Source organism: Emys orbicularis, chromosome 2 (assembly GCF_028017835.1).
Source record: "Emys orbicularis isolate rEmyOrb1 chromosome 2, rEmyOrb1.hap1, whole genome shotgun sequence".
NCBI lineage: Eukaryota > Metazoa > Chordata > Testudines > Emydidae > Emys > Emys orbicularis.
This window is the reverse complement of record NC_088684.1, coordinates 64,085,641-64,110,282: the sequence shown is the minus strand read 5'-3', so window position 1 is coordinate 64,110,282 and position 24,642 is coordinate 64,085,641. Positions and strand designations below refer to the sequence as shown.

Genomic DNA, 24,642 nt, shown 5'->3' with positions numbered 1-24,642 from the left:
TTCCACCTTTTCATGTTCTCTGTATGTATAAATATCTTTCTGTGTGTTCCATTCTATGCATCCGATGAAGTGGGCTGTCGCCCACGAAAGCTTATGCTCAAATAAATTTGTTAGTCTCTAAGGTGCCACAAGTACTCCTGTTCTTTTTGCGGATACAGACTAACACGGCTGCAACTCTGAAACCTGTCTAGTGACTGAGTATCACCTCAATAGCACTTCCAGATTCCAGAACTGTAGGGAATAAAAAGCTTCAAGGAAACTTAAAACTCTACTAATTAAACATATAGTCCATTTTGCTGACAACTTAGGCAGCAAATTTAAGGTAATTTTTTTTTCTTGCTTGAATGCTGAATAGCGCCTCCCCCCCCCCCCCCCTTTGACTATTCATTTCATTCAGTGGAATGTCTTTTTAATGGAAGCAAATATTTCTCCAATATGGTGCCTAAATGTAACAGTGGGATGTGGTCATTTAAACAGATTTGCCTTTTAATTTCCACTGTACTTTAAAAAAGTTATCCTGAACTAAGCATTCCACTTTGCCTGAATACATACAGAACATTAATTTCATTTCCTATAAAACATGCTTCCTTAAAACATCTTTAAGGAAGTTGACATGCTTAACAAGTGACATTATTACTGCTCTAATGAGGGGGGAATATCAGAATTTAATGTGAAAATGCTTGTTTTAACTTTATTTCCTCTTTTTTTTGCAGGAGAGAAATAGAAACAAACAATAACTATATGGAGATGTCCTGCTAGAATTACAACACTAATGATGTAGACTCTGGAAATGCCTAATATGTCTAAGAAGACGTTATTAAAGCTTTTTTTCTGCTTAAGGTGACATCTTTGAACACTTTAACACGAAATTGACTCTTCTTGTAATGGTTCTCATCAGTGCATCTGCCCTTATACTCTCTCACCAAACACACTTGAGAACTGTAACTTCGTCAAGCACTTTCTGTCCTGAAGCTTTTACCAGTATCTGCTGTCTTTTGTATTTATGCATCCTAGCTAAGGCACAGGAGACGGAACGAATGCAAGGATTCATTAACTCTTTGAATTTGTTAAATACTAACAATTAACCATTAGAAGTGATTCAATGATGTGAGATTCACATTGCTTCAACTTATTTTTTCTTTGTTGTAGTTTTTTTTTTAATTGTCAGTTTTTAGCTATTCAACAGATTAAAAGCAAAATCATGCCATATTTAGTCCTGGAGTAAAACTCAAGTCTAAATGTTCATGTGAAAATTATTGTAATAAACTTTTAATATGGCAAGGCAACTTTAAGATGCAGTTTAGCCAAATGAAACGTAACATGAAATTATATTAGAATGACATTTCCCTTGTTTCAAACTGTTTGGTGTAAGAGAATATTAATATGCAGCTTGGTGGACAGCACCGGTTAATGCACACTTCTTTATTTTTTCTGTAATATGTATACCGAAAAAAGTGCATTTGTCTGAGGAACTGTTTGTTTGCTACCACTCAATGAATCTCAGTTTTGAGTAAATGTACCTCAGTCTAAATCAGACTTTTTATGACCTTTATAACTACATTTAAAACCTTTAATTCCTATTTCTGGGTGTTTGCAAGCCTGACAGATTGCTATCATGGAAGTGAAAATTTACTCCTCTAGGTGATTCACTAGCTAAATAAACATAATTCTTGTTTAGCAAGCATATACTGTTTCTCAACTTTTTTCCTCCTATTATCACAGTATTCAAGCATTCTCTCTATTCAAAATACTTTTGGAAAAAGACTGATCAGTGGATCAAGTCTGTGTTCACATCCATGTGTACCTGTTACTGGCTAAAGCTATCTAACAAAGTGTTTAAGATACTGTATTAATCTGAATACTTCTATGCTAAATTTTTAATTTACCGTTTGAAAATTATTTTTTACAATAACCTGTTTCTTAGTAACATGAATTTTACCTGATGGAAGAATTTGTATGATCAGAAATGTCAAGCGGCTGTATGAACTGCATAAAATACTGAACAGTCTGTTCAAATTCCAGAGAGAGTTTCCTTTTTTAGAACAGCAGTGTAGAAGACAGATATGTTAAAGCTTAAAATAGCAATACTGCAGATTTGAATGCCTTTGGTGTGTCTTATCCAACATGTTTACATTGTGTTTGGAATCTCTCTTGCATTTACAACAGCTTCTAGTCAGCTGAGTACTGACATTTAGGGACAAGCACAGCTTTTTTAAATATAGGCTATTTTACTATTTATGCACTACTTTTTTCTCTTCCCCAACACACACAATGAATATACAGTGTTCTTTATCCATTGATTTAAAACATTTTACAGTCCCTCAGTGAAGATTTAATTCAATATGTTGGAACATGGGATATAAAGTGGTTACGAATACAAATGTTAGCTTGTCCCAGTATTCTGAAAGTTCAAAAGGTAATTGCACCCGGCAGTGTAGAGAAGGAAGCAGTTTGACTCAAATGCTGAGGGGGTGGCCAGGAACAAAGAGGGTGGACAAAAAGGGGCAAGCTATGTGTGTCGCATGGAATGACATGCTAGGGTACTGTGGCAGAAGGGTCTATAACCAATGAGCACAATTCCCTTCAGGACCTAGATTTGGAATCCTGAGTCCTGGACTCCCAGCATTCCTTTATTGTATAGCAAATAGCTGTGAAATAGTGGCAGAGTGTTTCATCTCTCTCTACTGGCTAGTCTACAGCCTTCCACTCCTACCAGCTGGTCTATTAGCGTAAGTGGCAGATCTTGATGCTGTGAGACTAAAGGGTGTAATCCTGCTGGTGACCCATGTGGGCATCAACATATTTCCACACCATGGGATTTGTGTTTTTCCTTTTGCTTTTAAAAACAATGTAGGATAATACAGGGGGGCTACAGTGAAAGAATGTTAAGTTTGCAAGTCAAGCATTTGAATATTAGGAAATGCCAGAATCAAGTTTGTTTGTGTACTCTTAATTCAGATTCCATGTGTACGTATACATTGTTAGTCTTTAATTATATGATCACTATATGCTATTTTTTCCCACAAGAACCCGGCCTAATTCAGTGCACAGAATGAAGCAGGTTGTGTGTAATGAAGGAGGCTATGCCTCATTTGTTCCAGAAGTTAGAAGATGTGAAGAAAATGACTTGGGATTGCAGGATGAGACAGAATGATCTTCTGGCTGAGGTAGTTGCTATAGAGTTCCTGTATGATCCTAGGGAAGTCACTTAAGACAAAAACTTTTCCGAGGAGGCCACTAACTGTGTGTTTTAACTTTCGGGGTGCCCAAATTGAGACGTGGTCTGATTTGAAGAAGTGCTGAGCATTCATACCTAAAATTGAAATCAATATACTTTGAATATAGAAAATGCTGTAAAATACTAAATACTCTATAAAATCAGATCCTGAGTGGTATTGGGCACACAAAATTCGTGAGTACTTGACATTTTTGGCCTTTAACTTCTGTGGATCATTTCATCTATACAAAGGTCGGATTTGTCATCCCCTATCTCACAGGAGTATTGTTAAAATAAGTTTTCAGATGCAATAGTGATGAGTGCCATAGAAAAGCCCATGAAGAAAATACTGATTCTGTAGTCAGTGCAGGGTTTGGATGGTGTGCAGTAGGTAAGGCACAAGGTCACACACAAAATGAGAATGAAATATTGAAATAGTTACCCAGTCAGTGTGCATTATCCATTCTGTGCACTTAGCATTTATCCATTCTCTGCAAAGGAGCCTGGTAGAAAATATAGTAAGTGATCATGTAACTAAAGGCTAAGAGAGGTGAAAACATTACTTACATACATACATACATACATACAAGAGGGACACATTAAGTTTGCATGGGTAGCCATAATTCTGCCATTCTTTAGCTTTTGAGTGCTGCTTGACTGTAATTTCAACATTTTTTTAATGAGAAATGCATCTTGTCACTTGAATTCTCAGGCTGATGGCCTAACAAAATATGGGTACTATTTTTCTTTGAGGGACTTCTGTACTGGGACAGACTCTCACCTAGTATCACTTAGGCAAATTTCAGCTCTTTAGGTTTCCGCATATCCTTTGGTAACTTACTACATTTTTGCATTTAAATGAGTTTGCTCCTTTTAGAGCTAATCTCTTCCTGCTTGATCCTGTAGCACTGACGTCATGCTGAATTCATGACTGCAATTTTTCCAAAATTCACTGGAAAAAGAATCAATCTCAAAGCCCAGGTCTGTGGCACCAAACAAAAAATTGAGTTGAGGCAAGAGCTTGGTCTAATGCAGATAACTGAAATAATGAAGATGAGACACTTTCACCAAGTCTTATCTGTAAAGTCCCTTCATGAGGTTACTTTTTTATAATTGGGAAATTATTTCAAATGTTAAAAATAAATGTACCATGTTTCTCTATGTATGGATGCTGGTTGATATTTCCCAGCAGAAATTTAGTTAAATAAATACTGCCTTGTAAATTCCAATGCAGTGCTAGCTGCCTTATTTTGGTCCTGTCTAGGCTAGGCTTTCAAAGTAATTAGTATCTCTGCAGCAAGAAAGATGTTTAAATGGTTCTCCAGATGTTGCTAACAGTTTAAAAACCTAATGCAGAACTGGTGTGTGTGTGTGTGTGGGGAGGGAAGGGGTTTTTTGTGTGTGTTGTTTTTTGAAGCATTAACTTTTTTAAATGCATACTTGATATTGAAGAGGCATTCAGATACCTAACATTGTTCATGGGAGAATGGTTGTTAGAAAAATTTTAGAAAAATAATCAATATAAGCAGTTCCATCATTTCAACTCATTTTGCTGCCATTTTCATTTTAAGGAAATGAGAGGCACCTGTTTTCAGTAACATCTGTGTATTCTTTTGCCATGGAAAGATCCTTGGTCTATTTTTCTGGTAAAATTAAGGAAAAGATCAAGGGAGAATGGTTCATTTAACTTAATTCATAGCAGAACACGGGTGTTTGAATTTTGTTTGTTCCTTCATGTGAATTAGACTGCAGTTAATCAGGTGAGAACTTCTGTTTGGCATGAAAACTCACCATTTGGTCCTTTTTAATCCTTGTGAGGATTTCAATAAAGAGAACCTGTTCATGTGGCTGACTATTTCAATTTTCTCAGATTTATAGAAGTATAATGTGCTCCCTAATATCAACATTTGCTTTTAGTCTGACATTATCAAATTTCAAAAAAGGAAAATTGTCTGAGTAATAAGGAATTTTAGGTAAATGTTTTTGGCTTCTTTTAAAATTCCTATCTTGCTATACAGGCTATACATTTTTATAGATAACCAAAAATGAGTTTTTACAGCATGAATAAGGAGAGAACTTTGTCTACAATGTCAAATCTGTATCAGATTTCAGCCCTTGAGGATAGTTTGTTTTTTGTCCAGATTATGTAAACGCTGAAACAGATTTATATTGGTGACATGCTCCAGTGCCTAACATAATGGGGCCCTAATCCACTGAAACATTGGGACAGTAATACATTTTATTAATAACTCCAGGGGTTCATATTTCCAGGATTTGAATTCTCCTCCTCCCAGCCATTAATCGCTACTCTAAAGTCAAACAAGAAACTATTTGGATTTCTCCTTCATCCGATTCCCCCTGTCCCAATCAGAAGCCACTCATGCCACAACCGTATCAGAAGCACCCAGGCTGGGGCTTCAAGCATTTAATTCCAAGAGGATCCTCTCTTCCAGATATGTGCAAGAGGGAGACTGCAAGAGGCTTCTCATTCTCCCCCTCGCCCCACTTTCAAATAATGGAGACTCCTGAGCAGGAGGGCTCCTCTTCATATCCCTGTCTGCTGCCTCGTTTAGGATCTGATGAGAGAAGCACAACTCTGGCTACCGTCTGCTATATTCATGATGTGTGGTAAGATTACCAGCTCCTCTTTGCATATTCCTTTTGTGGAGGGATCCTGGCAGAATCTACTTCTTTCCAGATCCATAGCAGCACAGAAGCACCTCCTTTTTCCCCCATGACTTGTTTCCTCAGAGGTGGGTAGAGAAGCATTCCTGTCGTAACTTGTGTGTATGATCTCAAGCTCATGTGTAAATTACTATACAATGTCCATCTATTTCAACAGGCACCACAATGTTTTGATATGGAAGGTGGGAAGGGATATAATTTAATTGGCATTTTTAAAAAAAAGGAAGATGGTGGCTTTTACTATGAGGTTTGGGGACACAATTTTTTCCGAAACCCAAATTGGGTGTAATTCTGGTTGTCCCTTTTAATTTAGATGATGTGAGTAAGTAAACGCTAGAATTAGAACTTTTAATGTTTACATACCCTCCTTTGTGTATATCTGCAATTGCAGTCTTTGGCCTGGTGTACACTTAAAAAATAGCTAGACCTAGGTACGTTGCTCAGGGTTGTGAAAAATGTCATGCCTTAAGTGCTATAGTTAGGTCAACCAAGATCCCATTGCAGATGCAGCTGAGTTGATGGAAGAATTCTTCCGTTGACCTAGCTACTGCATCTTGAAGAGATGGTTTAATTACATCAACAGAAAAAAAACCCTTCTATTGCATTAGGAAGCTTCTACACTAGGATGCTATAGTGGCACAGCTGTAGATGTAGACATAGCCTTAATGTTGTATTAGCAGCTTATTTTGAATCCTTTCAGCAACATAAACAAAGAGTAGGAGGAGGGAAGACCTGAGTTGCAGCACTGTGGAACTCTGCAACTTGGTTGGTTTTAAATTCACCCATTTGGTAGACACGCTGGCATATTTAGGAAATGTTACACTTGCATAACTTTCTGTGCAATTCTATAGCTCTGTAGGCAGTTATGCAATGGGAAACAGTTACTTCACATTGATTGAACTAATTTAATTGTTTAACTTGGAACTTAAGTGTTTTTCAGATTCACAGCAACTCTTCCTCATTGAGGGACAAACTGCCTGTGAAGTCTTATACACCTCTACCTCGATATAACGCTGTCTTTGGGAGCCAAAAAATCACCGCGTTATAGGTGAAACCGTGTTATATTGAACTTGCTTTGATCCACCGGAGTGCGCAGCCTCACCCCCCCAGAGCACTGCTTTACCACGTTATATCCAAATTCGTGTTATATCGGGTCGCGTTATATCGGAGTAGAGGTGTATTTTTAATATTGAATTGTCAGTATGTAAGTCTTTTTCCTAGTTTGTTTTGAAAATAGCTGCAGGGAATTTCTTTAACTGCTTTTTTTTTTTTAATCACCTTTTACGAAGTTTCAACCTAAATAGTTCTGAACAAACAAAAATGGGGTTTGGAGGCTTTGAGTCCGTTTACAAACCTGAGCGATTAGCATTTCAGCAAAAGGGCAGGAGAAGGAGTATAAAACATCTGCTTTGCAGACATCATTTGTATATGCTGTTGCTGTTCAATAACATCTGAGTATTGCAGCTGTTCTGAGAAGCAGCAACATAGTGATGTTTAGTGTTTTTAGATATGGAAGAAAAAAGGTTGGAATCTCCTAACCACTACAGAATTGTTAAATAAGTTGGTTATAATTCAGATGTTTGTTGTGTTGCATGACTGGAATATGTGTTAAATCAATCCTACTCCTTTAGAAGGCTGTTGCTATTACATTCTTACTGTGATTTTTCTGATTTCAGGTTGCCTTGCCAATTTGTTTTCCACAGACTGAACTGGTTCACACTTCTTTCTCATGACAAACTCATTGGGTCTCGTGATTGTGCTGTTTCTTCTGGAAATGTGTAAAATTGTGCATTTAATTTCTTCAAGTTAAAATTTGCTGTTAACTTGAATTGTATTCCATTCAAATTCAGATTTTATGGTAATGCAAGATCTTTAAGTTGTATTAATTTTCCTTCAATGTTTAATATGAAGAAGTTAATGTGATCATGCTGAATGGCTAGCAGAATGATGCAGAGAAACTTTTAAGTTCTTGAAATCTATGCTTATTTTAAATATTAATAAATACCTACGGTATCTGACTTTGTGGGTTACTGGTGAGTATTGATAGCTTCTTGGAAAACTGAGTTACAAAATCAAAGGTTGCGACAGGAAAAGGATGAGATGCTGGGATAACAGAAAACCAAAAACTATATAGTACAAAGGAGGGTAATGGTAGTGGAGTGGTATACTGTGAGACACTCTTTAATGGTTCAATAATTCACTTATGGATGCTGGGAATTCCTTCTGAGTAAAGAACTGGTATGGATGATGAGCAGTTATGCAGGTACTTAGTACCTGTACTCTAAATTCCTAATTTGGTCACTTTTACACTTCAGTTTTACAAAGATTTCATTCACTTTTAATAAGATATTGTCCCTTCTGGGCTTGAATCAGCATGCAATTCAGGTTACTTAAAGTGCCTATCTCTCTTTTATATTTTTCAAATTAACCTTATTTGTACAAAAGCCTTGAAGATTCTTTGCATCCATTATTTGGCCCTTAATGAATCTCTAATTTGTATTTGTAGATATCATCACAGTTCACTAAATTCCTTCATTAAGTCTTAAGGTCAATTATCATTCTAGTATCCCAGGATTACATTGGTGATACACCTCTACCCCGATATAACGCGGTAAAGCAGTGCTCCCGAGGGGGGGCTGTGCACTCTGGCACATCAAAGCAAGTTCAATATAACGCGGTTTCACCTATAACATGGTAAGATTTTTTGGCTCCCAAGGACAGCGTTCTATCGAGAGTAGAGGTGTATTACTAGGCATTTATCTGATAAATCAGCTTAGGTACTGAGGGTTGATACTCATCTTAATAGTTGACCAATATGCTTTCTTGTTTCATGTAGTTCACCAAGACACAATTCTGTCATCGGCTGTGCCTTGTTTAATACTAAATCAATTAAAAATAAGATCTTGATGTACATTTGGGCAACTTCTGTTGTATTACTGGTATTTAAAAAAAAAATTATAAGCTTCGTTGCTAAACTAGTTTGAACACACCTTGACTGCATGACAGTGGTGTAAGAATTGCAGGTTTTGGTTAGCTTTCATTATGCTACATTTCTGGGTCTGTCCCTTTGTTTAAAAAAAATGCTCATTGTTCTTTTCCCTTTAAACAGTTATCACCCTCCTGCATTGTTTATATTAGAGACTCCCTGGTGGAACTTCTTCTGGACGTTGGTAGCTTTCCGTAGAGTTAACTTTTTAAAATTGGCACTAATGTTGAATGATAATTTCTGATAACATGTACACCCGGTAAATTTCTTTCTATATGCATCTGATCTCCCTCATCTGAAAGGGCACTTGTGATTTTTTTTTTTAACCTTTTTTGTTTCTCGGCTTATAATTTTTCTCCTCTTCCTTGCAGTTGCACTGATCACACTTCTGCCAAGTAAAAATCAACAATTAGCTGTCGGATTATCAGGTTGGAGCAGGTTGTGGTCCAACAGGAAACAATTCAAGAAGGAAGAAAAACTGATGGAATTTTGTGATCAGTGCACCTGCAAGAAACGGAAAAGTAACCATCCAAGCCCAGGATAAAAAATAAGAAAATTCTCTCCATATGTACCGTGCAATGTTTTACTATGCATTTTGTGGACACCGTTACTTCAGTATGGAGCCAAGTTGCTTATAATTCAAGCAAGTAATAGCTGAACTGAAATCTACAAAAATAGAGAAGCAGAAAACTAGAATGAATGCTCAAATTGGAAGAGGAGAGATCAGGGTTCTAAGCTTTTTTCCCCCATTTTTTTTTGTGGTGTAAACTTCTCTTCCCCTCCTCTCCCTCTCAGTCCCCCAGAGACAGAAACATAAGGCAGGCAGGAGGAAGAGCAAAAATGAAGTGGCCATTATAAAAGATGTAATTCATGCTACTGCTGTGTGTATTTTCTGTCTAAGCTTGCTTCGTGCTGTTGGCAAAGCCATTCTTTATTGAGGGTCTCCTTGTGTTAAAATTTTTTCAAAATGATAACTTTAAATAAGCTTTTGATATGACACTGCCAATGACTTACAAACTAATCCTAATGGACAGTAGTAACTGGTTACTGTGTAACGGACCTTTTGGGAAATGACCTAAGGCTTGGATTATCTCTAATGCTAGGAAAATGAAATACTAGCTCTTGGGAAACAACTACCAGTGTCCAGCTACTGTACAGCCTATGTGGAAAGAACTGACAAAATAATCAGAGAATCCAACCAAGATGCATGCAAAAAAATGGAATCAAGTTTCTTTTTTTCCCCCCTTTGGTCTTTTAAGGGTCTAACACAGTGCACAAGATTGCTGAGAATTAGGGGACACGTGCAACTAAGCCTTTTTATCACAAATCACATGTAACTGGTACATATCTTTTGGGGATTAAAAAGGCCTGTGTGTATGCGCGCATCTGTCCCTGTCCTAATATGTAGTTTGGTGAGATAAATCCTTAAAACTTTTTCAGAATTTCTTGATCAGCCCTCAGATCTTAGCATATAATGTTTTAAGTCCTAACAATTTTTTTTAACATTTCCTTTTCTTTTCCTCTTGAAGCTTGCCTTTTGGACATGTATCCTTTTGCACTCAGTCATTTATGTACCTTGGTTTGCAGTGAGGTGACATCACAAACTCCATGGACGCTTAATCACTGGCTATAATCTGAGTTGTTTGTCCATTTTTCTTCTCCCCCACACACTGTGCTGGGAAACAACACCTTTAATGAAGACTATGTAGCAATGTATAAGTAAAAGAAAGTGTAATAGGGATGCTATTTGTATTTGCTTGGTCTACTGATAACAGTACTGAGGGATAGCTCAGTGGTTTGAGCATTGGCCTGCTAAACCCAGGGTTGTGAGTTCAATCCTTGAGGGGGTCATTTAGGGATCTGGGGTAAAAATCTGTCTGGGGATTGGTCCTGCTTTGAGCAGCGGGTTGGACTAGATGACCTCCTGAGGTCCCTTCCAACCCTGATATTCTATGATTCTATGTCAGCGGGGTAGGAGCTTAATTATCCCTTGAGTTTTTTCCATGAAGAACCACTATTAATAGTTTTAAAAAATCAAGGGAAACAGGATGTTTGAGAATAACAAAAATGGGTGTTATGATAGTTTGTCATGTCCCATGTTGCCTAAAATGAGGCAGTATCTGCTTGGGAAATGTGAAATTTTGACCTAAGATGGTTCTCTTCAAAAGAGCAGGAGGAGGACAGCTGCATCTGAGTCAATGATGGAACATACATGCAGCAATTGCCTTCAGTTCCTAGGGCCGGGGAGGTAACCGAGCTAGCTCTTCAAGCCAATGCAATTTGTTTATGGACTTGAAATGAGTATGTAGCTTTTAATTTAGACGAGACAGAGTGGGAGTAGAGTATTATCCTTATTCTACAGACAAACCCAGAAACTGAACCCAGGTCTTCTGTGTTTCAGTTTGGGGTCTTATTCACATTATCCTTTCTCTCTGCAAAAGAGGCCTCTTAATTACTGAAGAGAGGGGTTAATTTTGCTTCAAAAAAACAAAACTCTGTTCTGAGGGAAGGAGTCCCAGGGAGCTGACCACAGCACAATATTATGCACGTTCTCTTCAGCTACCCATAATTCTCAGCTCAATGAAAAGAGCAAAGTAATAGAGACCTTTTTCTATGAAGCAAAAGCGGGGGAGTGAGGACTTAATCTGTTTGATTAAAAGGAAGTGGTAATTGAGAGAGCAGATTCTGAATGAGTATATTTTCATCTGATCCAGCACATTACACAGTTTTTAGCTTGCATTTCTAGGGGGCATGTGTAAAGATACAGTATTTAGAAATCTAAAACTTTGGACCAAATTTGACCAGTGTCCAAAAAGAGCACTGGAATAATAATGTGTTGTCACTGAAATGGTCAGAACAGGGATTACATTTGTGCTTATTGTACTATATACCGTACTGTCAAGTCATTCAGTGTGAACTGTATCTTAATGCAGCAATGAGAAAATAGTGGAAAATTGCCCCAAGAGTCATTTTAAATTTTAAAGGCAATGTAGACTCAAGAATGTTAAAAGGCATTTGTTCCTGCAAACATTTGAATGGCCAAACTTTACTCATTTGAATATCACAAAATGCATATCATTCACTTGAAGGCACAAATGTTTGTGACTTCCAAGTAGTAGTGTAAATTTTCTAAATTAATTTCCATAATTAGCCAACAGTGCAAACAGTTAATATTGCAATCTGTGCTCTCATTTCTGCAACTCGGAGCAGTCAGCCCTCATAAAGCCAATTGCAGGATTGGTGCCTGTATATCTGTGATATTTGTAATTAATAGAATCTACAGAACAAGAGAAATGTGTAAATCATAAATTAATAGATTTGAGAATTTTCTGATGGTTTTTATGGGCAGTTGAACAGGAAAAAAGGCAAAATGAATCAAATTATTGTGTTCATTTAATTGATAAGTAACACCACAAATGTTCATAAATATATAATAAAGACTTAGTTTAATCTCATCACAGTATGTATCCTGTATAATCAGTTGTATAGTTGTTTAGAGCAATAATGTCTGGTGAAATGTGGACCAAAATTTATGCTATGCACAAATAAGTTTCTACAAAATCCAGAAAAATTGACATGTTAGCATTGTTCTAAAATTTAAATTGCAGTCAAACTAATATTTCCAACAGTTTTGATAGGGTTGTGTTAATGCATGAGATCCTGAAAATTAAATTGGGACTATAAATAAAAAGGAAGCTGACTAGTCTCAATTGCCTAAGCTGAGAAACCGGGGAGTGGGGATGAGGAAGAATGTGAAAAGATACTTCACAATGTTTACTTCTAAGGTGTAACCCAGAAACATTTTTTTTAATTAACCTGACAGAACCCTTTTAAATATATTGAATCTCACAATGATTAAACTATAGAAAATTCTTACAAAATATACATGTAATGTATAAAAATACTCAATATGTTGCTATTTACCAGCTTGAGAGCCTTTCCATAAAGAAGTTTTACTCATTATTTAGTTGAATATTAATTTCTCTAAACTACATCAGTGAATATTAAGCTAACCCCTTGTCCTCGTTACTTCTAATTTAACTGATTACATTAGTCAAGTGCTAAACATATCTTGGATTGTAAACTCTTCAGGGCAGGGACCATCTTTATGTTCCTACAATGCCTAGCCCAGCTGAGCCCTGACCCATGATTGATGCTGCTATGAGCTACTGCCATTCAAATAATATCTGTTGTTGTTGTTTGTTTTTTAAAAGCACAGCAAAAATAGTGATGGACATTTCTTCTGACCATAAACCTGCATCTTGCAGCCCCTTACACATGTACATAATCTTACTTGGGCAGGAGTTTGCAATAATTTCTCACTACCAATGGGTATAAACTTAGCTTCTCTCCCTTTTTCTAGTTTACCACTAAGCTTTTTTCCTCTTTCCAATACAATTCCTCATGTTCCCCTGCTGGTGTCATTAACCCTTAGAATAATTGCATAAGAAATAGATCATGAAATACAGTAACTCCTCACTTAAAGTCGTCCCGGTTAACGTTGTTTCGTTGCTGATCAATTAGGGAACATGCTCATTTAAAGTTGTGTAATGCTCCCTTCTAACCTCATTTGGCAGTCGCCTGCTTTGTCTACTGCTTGCAGGAAGAGCAGCCCGTTGCAGCCAGCTGGGGGGGCTTGGAACCAGGGTGGACTGGCAGCCCCCATATCAGCTCCCCGCTCCCCTAAGGTCCCTGTGCAGCTGCTGTCTGCAATTCAGCTGTGTCCCTCCCCCCCCCACTGCCATGTGCTGCTCCTGCCCTCTGCCTTGGAGCTGCTCCCCGAGACTCCTGCTTGCTGTGCAGGGGGGAGGGAAGGAAGAGGGGGGCTAACGTCAGGGTGTCCCCCTGCTCCTGCACCCCGCTTACCTCATCTTCCATAGAGCAGGGGGGACACACCAGGGCTCAGGACAGAGGAGGCTTGCAGCAGCTGCGGTCTCAGCAAGCTGATCTAATTAACAAGGCAGTGTACTTAAAGGGGAATGCGCATATCTCCCACCATTCCTGCTGTAAAGTGAGAGAGTTAACCCTTGAGGGTTCAGCCAAGTGCTAGTTCATCATTTAGCAGTAAGGGAAATATCCCACCCTCTGACTCCTCCACCTCAACCAAGCTTCACAATCATCATCCCTGTGTACCAGTATTAAATTGTTTGTTTAAAACTTACAGTGTGTGTGTGTGTGTGTGTGTGTATGTATATATACACACCCCCTCTCATTTACATTAATTCTTATGGGGAAATTGGATTAGCTTAACATCGTTTCGCTTAGTAGCATTTTTCGGGAACATAACTACAACATTAAGTGAGGAGTTACTGTAGTTTATACAAGGATGAGATAACTGGGTATAAAAGGCATTTATTGGTAGTGAGGCTCCTCAACAGTGCATGTGTGACAACCTTGTTTATCTTTGTGCTGCTTACAACAGTACTTGTTAACTGCATTTTTAATCTAAATGAAGTAAAACTGAGGTAATAAAATGAAGAGCAAGTGATGCATATAGTTACAAGGAATTTGAATAGCCTCCACAACTCACTTAAAAGGGAGAAAATTCTATGACACAACTTTATGCCTTATTGATCATCTCAGTGTCTGCAGATAGACCAGTTAACTCAGTTGGAAGCTACAATTGCATGAGGATACGGGGAACATTCCAAAAAGAAGTTATTTGCTGAGTTTTATTTCCCCAAGAAACTAACCAAACCAGGTGAGCACTTCAGTAAATGATGCATGTTCTACCTAAGAAAATACAGTCTCCACACGTAGGAGGTTTCAACGAGGCCTTTTTGTATAAACAGGAATATATTAAGGGAAATGTATGCTCCAAACCCGCTTTCCTCAGTCTTTCCAGCCCTGACACAATTCTAGAGCTGCAGGCATCAGTTACCATTGGAGAGAATGTGAGTCAAACTTTTAGTCTTTAAATATAACATCTGGCATCCTTCTCCAGAGAAAGCAAACTGAAACTACCTACAGTACCTTTAAATATAGTAGTTATATGGAGGCAGATACTCCCACTGGATCAACTATTTTTCTCTGCACAGGGACATAATGTGCTTGAGTTTGGCTTAATTATTGATTACAGATTTATCAAAGGAATTATTGATCTCTTGGACTGTTTCCTGTCACTGTGGATGGAAATTAACATAAAGGACTATTCCCATATGACAGTTGAATACTTTACTTTTAGCTGAACAATTGCTATTTAAGTATTAGAGAAAATATGTTCTACAATACAAATACTGGAGTACAGCAGCCATATTTTCCAGGAAGCAAAAATTGATTATTGGAGAGGATGGGACAGATGCTATCTTTCTGTAGTCAGACTTGTCTGCCCCTTGGTATTAGGCTTTGTCTACATGCTAAAGTGTTTTTTTTTTTTTTTTTATTGATATAACTATCAGTTTAAATTCACACCTTATTTTACTAGGAGACCACATCTCTTCCCCTGCTCCCTGACTCTCACTAGAACGAGAGTGGCTTTTTTGGTCTAGCTTATATCTCAGAAAGGATTTAAGTTAAACTGAAAAGGCCATTTTTATATCAGAAAAAGTCTTCACACCTATATAACTTGTAAACTCTGCCATGTAGCCTTAGCTGAACACTGAATAAATACCCTAATGAACAGGGGCGGCTCTAGCTTTTTTGCCGCCCCAAGCACAGCAGGCAGGCTGCCTTCGGCGGCATGCCTGCGGGAGGTCCGCCAGACCCGCGGCTTCGGCATATCCGCTGTCAAATTGCCGCCGAATCTGCGGGACCAGCGGACCTTCTGCAGGCATGCCGCCTTCACAGGGACCGGCAGGCCGCCCCCCCGCGGCTTGCCCCCCCAGGCATGCGCTTGGAGCGCTAATGAAAGATGGAGGTGTTAGGTGCATTGTCAGGTGTTAGGTGCTTGGTTGGGGGATAAACTGGCTAGCCCACTCCTTCCGTTGGCAGCGCAGGGCTCAGTAGACCTTAGCCTGTCCTGCTGCTGCTGCTTCACTCTCACTTCTTTGTGCTCTGGAGTTTCCCTAGTATTTATGCCGGAGTGTGCATCAAGCTTCTGACATTGCATAGCTGAAGACTGGAATATAAATATCAGGAGAGAGTGACTGGATCTGCACTTGAGAGCCCCTGGCTCTTGCTGCCAGTGCGAAGGATTCAGCATCCCCTCCTTCTCCCCCCTGCTTTGAAGATGTACATTTGGATTATACTTTAGTATACAGATGTATAGATACCAGAGATCAGGCACCAACAGTTCATCCTTGATTTAAAAGCTTTTAACACTGGCCTAGTTGCAGCTCTCTGGTCCTGTACTACTCAGTGTTGGCATACATCAGAGTTGCTGAGGAGTCACTGGGGCTCAGTGGACTTATTTTGGGTAGTGGATAGCTTGATTACACAGTTTTGTTTTGGTTTTGTTCTGCAAAGGGTACCTGCCTCATTCAGTGCATATGTAGGACAGTGCATAAATCATGGTAGTGGTGTAGCGAATCGATTCGGTGTCCAAAGTATCCTGCATCAGTCACTGCAGAAGATGCCAGCTTCTGCTGGAAGAGGAAGAATAATCTTGTGGCCAGGGCTGGCCCACAACATTTTGGCACCTGAGGCGGGGAGCTCAAATGACGCTCCCCTGCCCCCTCGCTTGGGCCAAAACTTTGAAAGGTCTCAATTCTGCCTTCTTCCTGTTCTCCTCCTCTCATGGTACTGCTCTGCTACCTTCCCCAATAAAGGAGAACTAACAACTTAAAATGCCTTGTTCAAAAATTTTAAGTAACACATTTGCTGTTCAGGCATTTGAAAGTTAACTTTTCTTATCTGTTTGAATAATCAAAGTGGTGCTTTCCATGCCTTCTTGGTTGCAAAGATTTGAACTGCTTCCTGCTGAAGGTCCAGTCTGGGCCAGCTCATGCTCCATTGAGATGGCTGCAAGGCCGACCAGCCTCTCTTGTGTCGTTGTGGAGCATGATGTGTTTTTATGAACTTCAGCTTGGAGAAGCTGCCTTCTCCACTGACAACTGTTGCAGGAAGTGTTAGAAGTATGCAAAGAGCAACAAAAGCATTTGGAAAGAGGGTGGTCATCTTATTTGTGCACATATATTCCAGAACAGCCTTTAGAGTTGATCCTACTGAAATGTATCTTGAAAGGGCTTTCAGTTCATCACCTAAATCACTTGCATCAATATTGCACATGTCATCATGTGTCACTTTCTCTAGTGCCCTGCATTGCTGGTGTAGGCCTTCTTCAGGTATAGTGAGGAGTTTTGGAATATCATACAACATCCCAAATATACTGCTGTGTTCCTTGAGCTGCATGAAACGTTCTTCAACTGACTGTATTGCACAATCTAGCACCTGGTTAAAGAATTCGACTTTGAATTGTTGTTGGGGTCTCTTATGGGATTATCCCATGCCTCATAATCAAAATGTCACCTTCTTCGGTGACTCTTGTATTCTTGAATGGGTTGGAAAATAGCTTAAGTGTGAAGTTCCTCTGCCAACTTCTGTGCACGCTTCAGAATGTTTTGAAATCCCTCATCTGACTGGTAAGACTGTAGGTCTGACTTTGCTTTGTCCATTTGTTCCATTGCTCCAGATATATCAAGGTCAACACCTTGGAGTCTCTTGCTTACAACATTTATTTCAAACAGTATGTCATGCCACAACACTAAGCCACACAGAAATTTGAAGTTCTGTAGATTTCTGGTGATTCCATTTCCCTCTGCCACTATTCTCCCACGAACAGTTCCTGTCATAGCATTATCCTCCATAATGGCAACTATGGCATCATCTATCTTCCCAATTTGGTGTTTGATAGGCTTTATCGCCTCCACTCGACTTTCCCATTGTGTGGCACTCAGAGGTTTCAGTGTCAGAGAGGATGTTCCCAGATGTTGCTTCAAAATTTGCCATCGATGAGTTGATGCAGAGAAAAATACATAGATGCTTTGAATTACATTAAAAAATCCAGCAGCCTCACTAGTAGCTGATGCTGCATCACTGACCACCAAGTTCAATGAATGAGAATTGCATGGGACAAAAAAAGCTTGAGGGTTTACCTCTCGGATCTGTGCCTGCACTCCTCTGTTCTTTACTCTCAGGTTGGCACCATTATCGTAGCCCTGACCTCTCATGTCAGCTATCGCAATTCCCGTATCTTCCAGCTTTTTAAGAAGCACATTTGTCATACCAGCTCTTGTAGTATCATCAATGTCAATACATTCTAGAAAATGCTCTGACAGTCACCATTGCAGGGACATTTTCACTAGGTTCTGTTATTACAAAACGCACCATTAAAGTCATTTGTTCCGTATGACTGATGTCAGGTGTGCAGTCCAGAATAACAAAGTAATATCTTGCTGACTTCAGATCTGCCACAATCTTCTGTTTGACTTTTGTTGCCAGTAACTGTATGATCTCATTTTGAATTGTTTTTCCAAGGTAGTGGTGTATGTACATTTCTTGGGTGGTGACTCTTCTTAAATGCTCCTGGAGTACAGCATCAAACTCAGCCATCAGCTCCACAATTTTAAGGAAGTTTCCATTGTTTGGCACATACAGGTGATCTGAAGTGCCACGCAGTGCTAGGTTTTGGGTAGCAAGCACTCTCACAATGGCAATGATCCTTTTCAGAACATTTTGCCAGTAAAGAGACTCTGATGCAATCTTCTTGATGCTGATCATCTATGGTGGCCTTTTAACCTTAGTCTCATCTCAAGCTCTTTCCACCTATGGAATGCTCTGGTGATTTGCTGCCTTCTCATGGCATGCCAGATTTTTCCAGTCCTTTGTTTCTGTAGAACCCAATGTGGCTGGAACATTAGACTGGAAGAGTGTGCAACAAAAACAGTATGCAGCATTCTGGGTTTTTGAGCACATAAGCCATGGCCTCTCCATTGGGGATTTCACACCAGTAATGTGTTGGATGAAAACTTCTATTTTCATTGTCTTTGGGGAACATGAAGTTTTTCACTTGCTGTGTCCCATGCAGTACAAGGAAGTCCCTCAGGCTACTGCTCAAGCGGGTCCACAGTCCTGGATCATCTAGTCTTAAGGAACTAAACTCAGCAGCAGCTGTTTCTTACACCTCCACCACACTCTCTTCTTTGATCTACACTTTTCTTCAGGAATGCGCATGGTTACATCCATTTGAGATGGAGATATGGATGCTGTAGTAGCTGCCAGGTCACCTGCACTCTAACAGGAAGATCAGGCATCTCCTCACCACTCACATCCTCACTGGGGCCGGAAGGCTCACCATGAACATTTGTGTCTATGTATCTCAGGAGAGCTCCTTCCTGTGTAGATAGAAAAGCTTCCTTTGCTTTTTCTTTTTCTGAATGCTGCCCCAGAGAGGTGTTTCCTTCTTTCACTCATGACTGCTGTTCTGTGCCAGCGATAGTGGCTCTCAACACTCAGTTGAAGGGGACAAATAAGCAGGCTGGTAGTAGGGCCTGCATGAAGGAAGATATCAGCACCTTAAGGGCCTAACTGGCTCCTACTACTTCAGTTGACTGCCTGTTCTTCTCAAGTGGGTTAAGGGAAGCAGCAGGAAACAGGAATCTCCCTGAGAAGCTGGTGTTAATCAGTCCAGGCTCCTGGGGGTGCTAGAGAGGTACATAAGAGGCTCCTCCTCTCTCTCCCTGCAGCTCCTGCTGCTTTCTGTTATTCCCTCTCACCTTTTCGCCTGCCTACCTGTTATGTCTCTTGTGCCCTCCTTCCTCCAGCACAGCACTCTACCATCTCTGTGCATCTAGAACAGAGAGAATACATATGCACCAACAGCAGAGACAATTTTCTACACTCTGGGACCCAGTGGCGCGCCCCCCCCCCCCCCAGTCAGGCAACCGCCTCAGGTGCCACAGGGTACGGCCAGCCATGCTCGTGGCTATGCCCTGGACTGGGGCTCAGGAGATGCAGGTCCTATTCCTGCCTCTGCCACACCCTTCCTGTATGACTGAGCAAATTAGCCAATCTCTGTGCTTCAGTTGTTTAAGAGAAATTCATCAAGGTTTGCAAGGCACTTAGATACTATGGTTGTGAAAGCCCTCAGGAAGTTCACTGTCCAGGTCTTTCTGACATACAATCCTGCATCATTAGTTGCAAATATAACAGCTAGATGATCCTGAGTCAGTGATCTTCTTGCAGTCTCATAGCCAAGGAAAGAGCCTGGAAACAGATGCCACAGCAGCATTTAAAGTTTGCTTTATTCTGCTCATCTGAATAACCAAGGATGGACTTGCTAGCTGCTTGATCTAACTAATCACAATTCTTTTCCTGTCCTACCCTCTGTCTCAGGTATTGATATATGTAGTGGAGAGGCTGGATCTCAATCACCTCCACATTCTCTGCAAACCAGGAATAGCATTCTCAGATGAGTGCATTGGGAGCAGAATGGGAATGAAGATGGAAGTGTTACAAACATTAGTATTTTTGGCACAGACACATTCTGAAAGGTAATACCAGGCCCTGGGCTTTTATTTAAATATACAGCTTTGATTTTTCTGAACAGCACGGGAGCAAGATCACTTAGTGACCCTTGTTTTGACTTGTGTTAAAAAAACATTGTTATAATTTACATATTTTTAAATAAATGCCTTTATGGGGTGCTTAAGTCTGCAGTACAGCCATTTGTACTTGCAACCCGGGTGAAGCAGACTGAAGCAAAACCCCTCACATATAGGATTTTATAGCAAAGGAACCAAGACTCTAAATTGAAGGAATAGGGGGGATTAGTAGAACTAGAATTCTGTCCATGTACTTATCTGGATTTTTTTCTGGTATAATTCAATCCATACACATGAACCAGTAAGACTACAAAGAAAAGCCATTTCATATGAAAAATATTTCCTAGTAGAGGAGAATGCCCTCAGTTTGCAATGTTTTGGTGAGGTGTTTTGTTTTTTTAAAGAAAATGTAGTTGGTGAAAATAAACTGGAGAGGAGATGAAATAAACTGGGTGTGACTGGCTATATGTAAATTCATTTGCCTACTGAGAAATGATTTCTCACTGTACCAAAGATAAATGGAGGGAACAAAAGGAAGAACTCAGATCTTTAAAGGGATAAAGAAAAATCCAAAGTATTTTGCTAAGCCAAGGATGTGATAAGGGTGGAAACTTGTTTGTTGTTGACTTCTTGAGGAAGGTGTCCAGGAAAGAGAGAGTCATTAGGCAAAATCAAACCTAGTGTAAGGGGTGTCACACTATGGGCTCTAATGGAGCTAAACCCTCTTACATCAGATTTGAGTCCATGCAAAATGATAAAGCTCATGCCTGTGGAATATGGCTACAATAGGGGTATGTGTGGAGTAGTCAATACTTCACAATTTCCTCATCAGATTATTGAGATGTTGGCCTGTTCAAATGTATATAGCTGTGTATTACTTGCAAATAATGCTACACTGGCCAAGAAAATGAACAGTAACACAGAAGGAAGATGCTTGTCTTTCGGATGTGACAGAAGCTGCTTTATTTAGAAGCATGAGAACATGAGAAACATTACAGTATTCATGGAGTAAATATAGTCTCCAGCTGGGTGGTGTCAGGTGATGAGCAAAAGGCAGGCAGAGGTAACTGATGAGACAGACTGGTATGGAAATATTCACTACACTTACTCCATTAACCTCAGGAACCAAATATACTTTGAGGAAGTATTAGTAGAATGTGTCAATAAGCAAAGGATTTTCCTTCAGCATTGTAACGGTCAAGGGAGCATTGCTCATGTAGGAAGTGCTACATTCACTAAATGAGGACCCTCTCAAATGTCACTGAACTTATGAAATATGTCTAGGATAGTTTCATGAATCTGAGGCATCCTTATTAACCAAGTACTCCTGTGTTCTGCAGTAATGATCCTTGCAGTGCATCTTGCAAGAATGATGCTGTCACGTTTGGGGTGAGCACTGTAAATGACTGTATTGCTTGTTCTTACGAACAGCTGTGTCCTGTTCCTCAGTTATTGATGGAAATGAGCCCATTGTAAAGGATGGTATGTTCCAAAAATCCTAGGCATAATGGTCATTGTGCTGTCAAGAATTCCCTCTCTAGATCCAGTTTGGGAGGCAGGGGGGTAAATGTTATTGTTTCTCACTACTGTTCCCCTAGGGCCTGGTCCTAAAACTATTGAAGTCCAATGGAAGCTTTGGATCAACCCCCTAATTGCGTAGTTGGCACTAAGCTCCTTAAAGTGCTAATATTGAAAATCAAAGGCTATATCTATGATAGTGTGTGTACTTGCATACTGGACTATGTACATGCTCACACCTGCTCCCTATATACACACTGAGTGTCCACATTATGCTGTGCTGGACACACCTATAACGCTATGCATAGGCTTATACCTGCGTCCACACTGTGGCTGCTATGCGATGTTAGTGCTGCTATTTCAAGGGTGGTATCCCGGGGAGACAGTATGTGTCGCAAAGAGGCACTCTAGGATTTGCTTTGCTGTGTAGTGGTGTTATTGTCCTCCACCTTGACACATTTGTCAATGGGGGTTCTTCATCACGTCGGCCCTCGTTGTTTCCTGCAAAAGTGGGTGGGAAACGTGAAGCGATAAGATTCTGCTCCTACTCCTTATTCCAGGACATCTGGTTATGCAGTGGAGTAGATGATAAAATTGGGCAGAATTTTCTGACGCATCAAAGACGGCTGATCTTGAGTGTCATCAACTTACAGGGTACAGATACGGTGAATGCCTATATTGGCAAATGCTGTTCATATAATTGGTGAAAATTACTCTTGGGGAAAACCAGGGATGTCTCCTGTGCAAGATTTAGGGGGTGGGTATTTGGTGGGGTTCCATGACTCCTATAGGCTCATTGTTTCCTTCCTGGTCACTCAGGGAGTCCCCTTGGGTGAGGTTTTGGGTGCCGGTGGAGGGTGAGATCCCAGGAGTCCTGTAGGCTCCATGTTCTCCCTGTCACTCAGGGGAGTATCCTTGAAGAAGTATCCTTCAGCTCAGCAGTACCCTGGGTGGCAGCTGGAGGAGGAGGTGGTGGTTGCTGATTATCGACTGGTTCTGTGATCATGGCGGTAAGTGGATCCCCAAGTCATTTGGCCACCAGTTCAGTGAGCCTTCATTCCCTACAGCCTGTCTTCTGCTCTGTGAACCAGTTAATAAGTCTCTCTTCCCGCTCCTCCCAAGCCCTGAGGAATTCGCACTGCTCCTGGTTTTTCCTGTGAATCCCTATATTGGAATTCGAAAAGGTTCAGAAAAGGAGAACTAAAATGATTAGGGATATGGAACAGCTTCCGTATAAGGAGAGAACAATAAGATTGGGACTTTTCAGCTTGGAAAAGAGATGATAGCATTCGATAAGATCATGACTGGTGTGGAGAAAGTAAATAAGGAAGTGTTATTTACTCGTAACACTAGAACTAAGGGTCACCAAATGAAATTAATAGCCAGCAGGCATTGAGGGATTAGCCACTTGCCCAACAAGGCCCATGCTCAGGGGCCCTGGCCAATTGGGGGGCACAAAACTGGGTGCCCCCACGCTCCGCCTGCTTGTCCGGTGCTCCTGGCGGGGAGCGGGGAGCGGAGGAAGCAGCCGACCCCACTTCCTGGCAGAAGTGCAGGACGGGTGGTGGTGGCTGCATTTGCTCTGGTCCAGGGCCGCACAAAAGCTTAATCTGCCTCTGGCATCAGGTTTAAAACAGACAAATGGAAATACTCACACAACGCACAGTCAACCTGTGGAACTCTTTGCCAGAGGATGTTGTGAAGGGCAAGACTATAACGGGGTTCAAAAAAGAACTAGATAAATTCATGGAGGATAGGTCCATCAATGGCTATTAGCCAGGGTGGGCAGGGATGGTGTCCCTAGCCTCTGTTTGCCAGAAGCTGGGAATAGATCACTTGATGATTACCTGTTCTGTTCATTCAATCTGGGGCACCTGGCATTGGAGGACAGGATACTGGGATGGATGGACCTTTGGTCTAACCCAGTACGGCCATTCTTATGTTCTTATTAACAGCTCTTCCAGAGTCTTTTTCCATTTGCCTCTGTTGTCTCTAAGGTGCTATTCCAGTCCTCCTTGTGGAATGGTTTCCCTCTTCAGATCCAAAGGTTCTGCCAATTCAAAGACCAGAGTAGCATTTCCTCCCCCCCCCCCCCCCCCCCACGTAATATTGCTGTAGAAGGCCACAATTTTGGTACTTTTCAGCATTCCAGGGATGCAACCCTTAGACTATCCTTGGTTCTCAGACAACTTTTATAGCCCATGAGGGAGTAGTAATGGTAAGAAAACTGTACTTATGGGGGGTGGATAGTTCCTTACACGCGTTATGTTATCAGTTTACAATTCCTTCTTTAAAGACAGGCCAACTTCTGGAGAACATAGTGGTTTTCAAGGTACCAGGATGGAAAAGGGAAGTGGCTTTCCAGTCCTGTGGAGGAGATCTGGCAATCTATGCCTGAGAAATGTTTCTGCTAATTGTTATCCCTCTACATGGGGTTGGGTCAGCTCTGAAGGTGGATCAAGCAGATTTGCACTGTCATTGAATCTCTTAAGGCCCAGCTGGAATTTCTGCTGCACCAGAAATTTGCTGAAATACGCTTATAAGACTGGGAGACAATTTGCCTGGAAAATGACTATCCTCAGCTAACATTAAATATGTTCCTTTCAAAGGGAGATGTGAACCACAAACACCTTCCGCTACCCTGGCATCATTAGAAAATCCTGCCCTTGTGCCTTAACTGAGAAATGGACTGAGAAAGAAAGACAAAACAACTTTATTTGGTTCCCTGAAGTTTCAGATCAGCAACACAAGCCCCT

General features: G+C 40.4%; 1 protein-coding gene across 1 annotated transcript in view; it reads left to right on the top strand.

Moving 5' to 3' along the window:
- The window catches only part of YTHDF3 (YTH N6-methyladenosine RNA binding protein F3), a 51,720-nt gene extending 49,759 nt beyond the window's left edge, over positions 1-1,961 (top strand). Inside the window, exon 5 of the mRNA XM_065398380.1 lies at positions 714-1,961. Within this exon, the coding sequence (XP_065254452.1) occupies positions 714-737 (24 nt within the window). The 3' untranslated portion in view covers positions 738-1,961. The remainder of the gene's footprint in view (positions 1-713) is intronic.
- Positions 1,962-24,642: the final 22,681 nt, after the last annotated feature.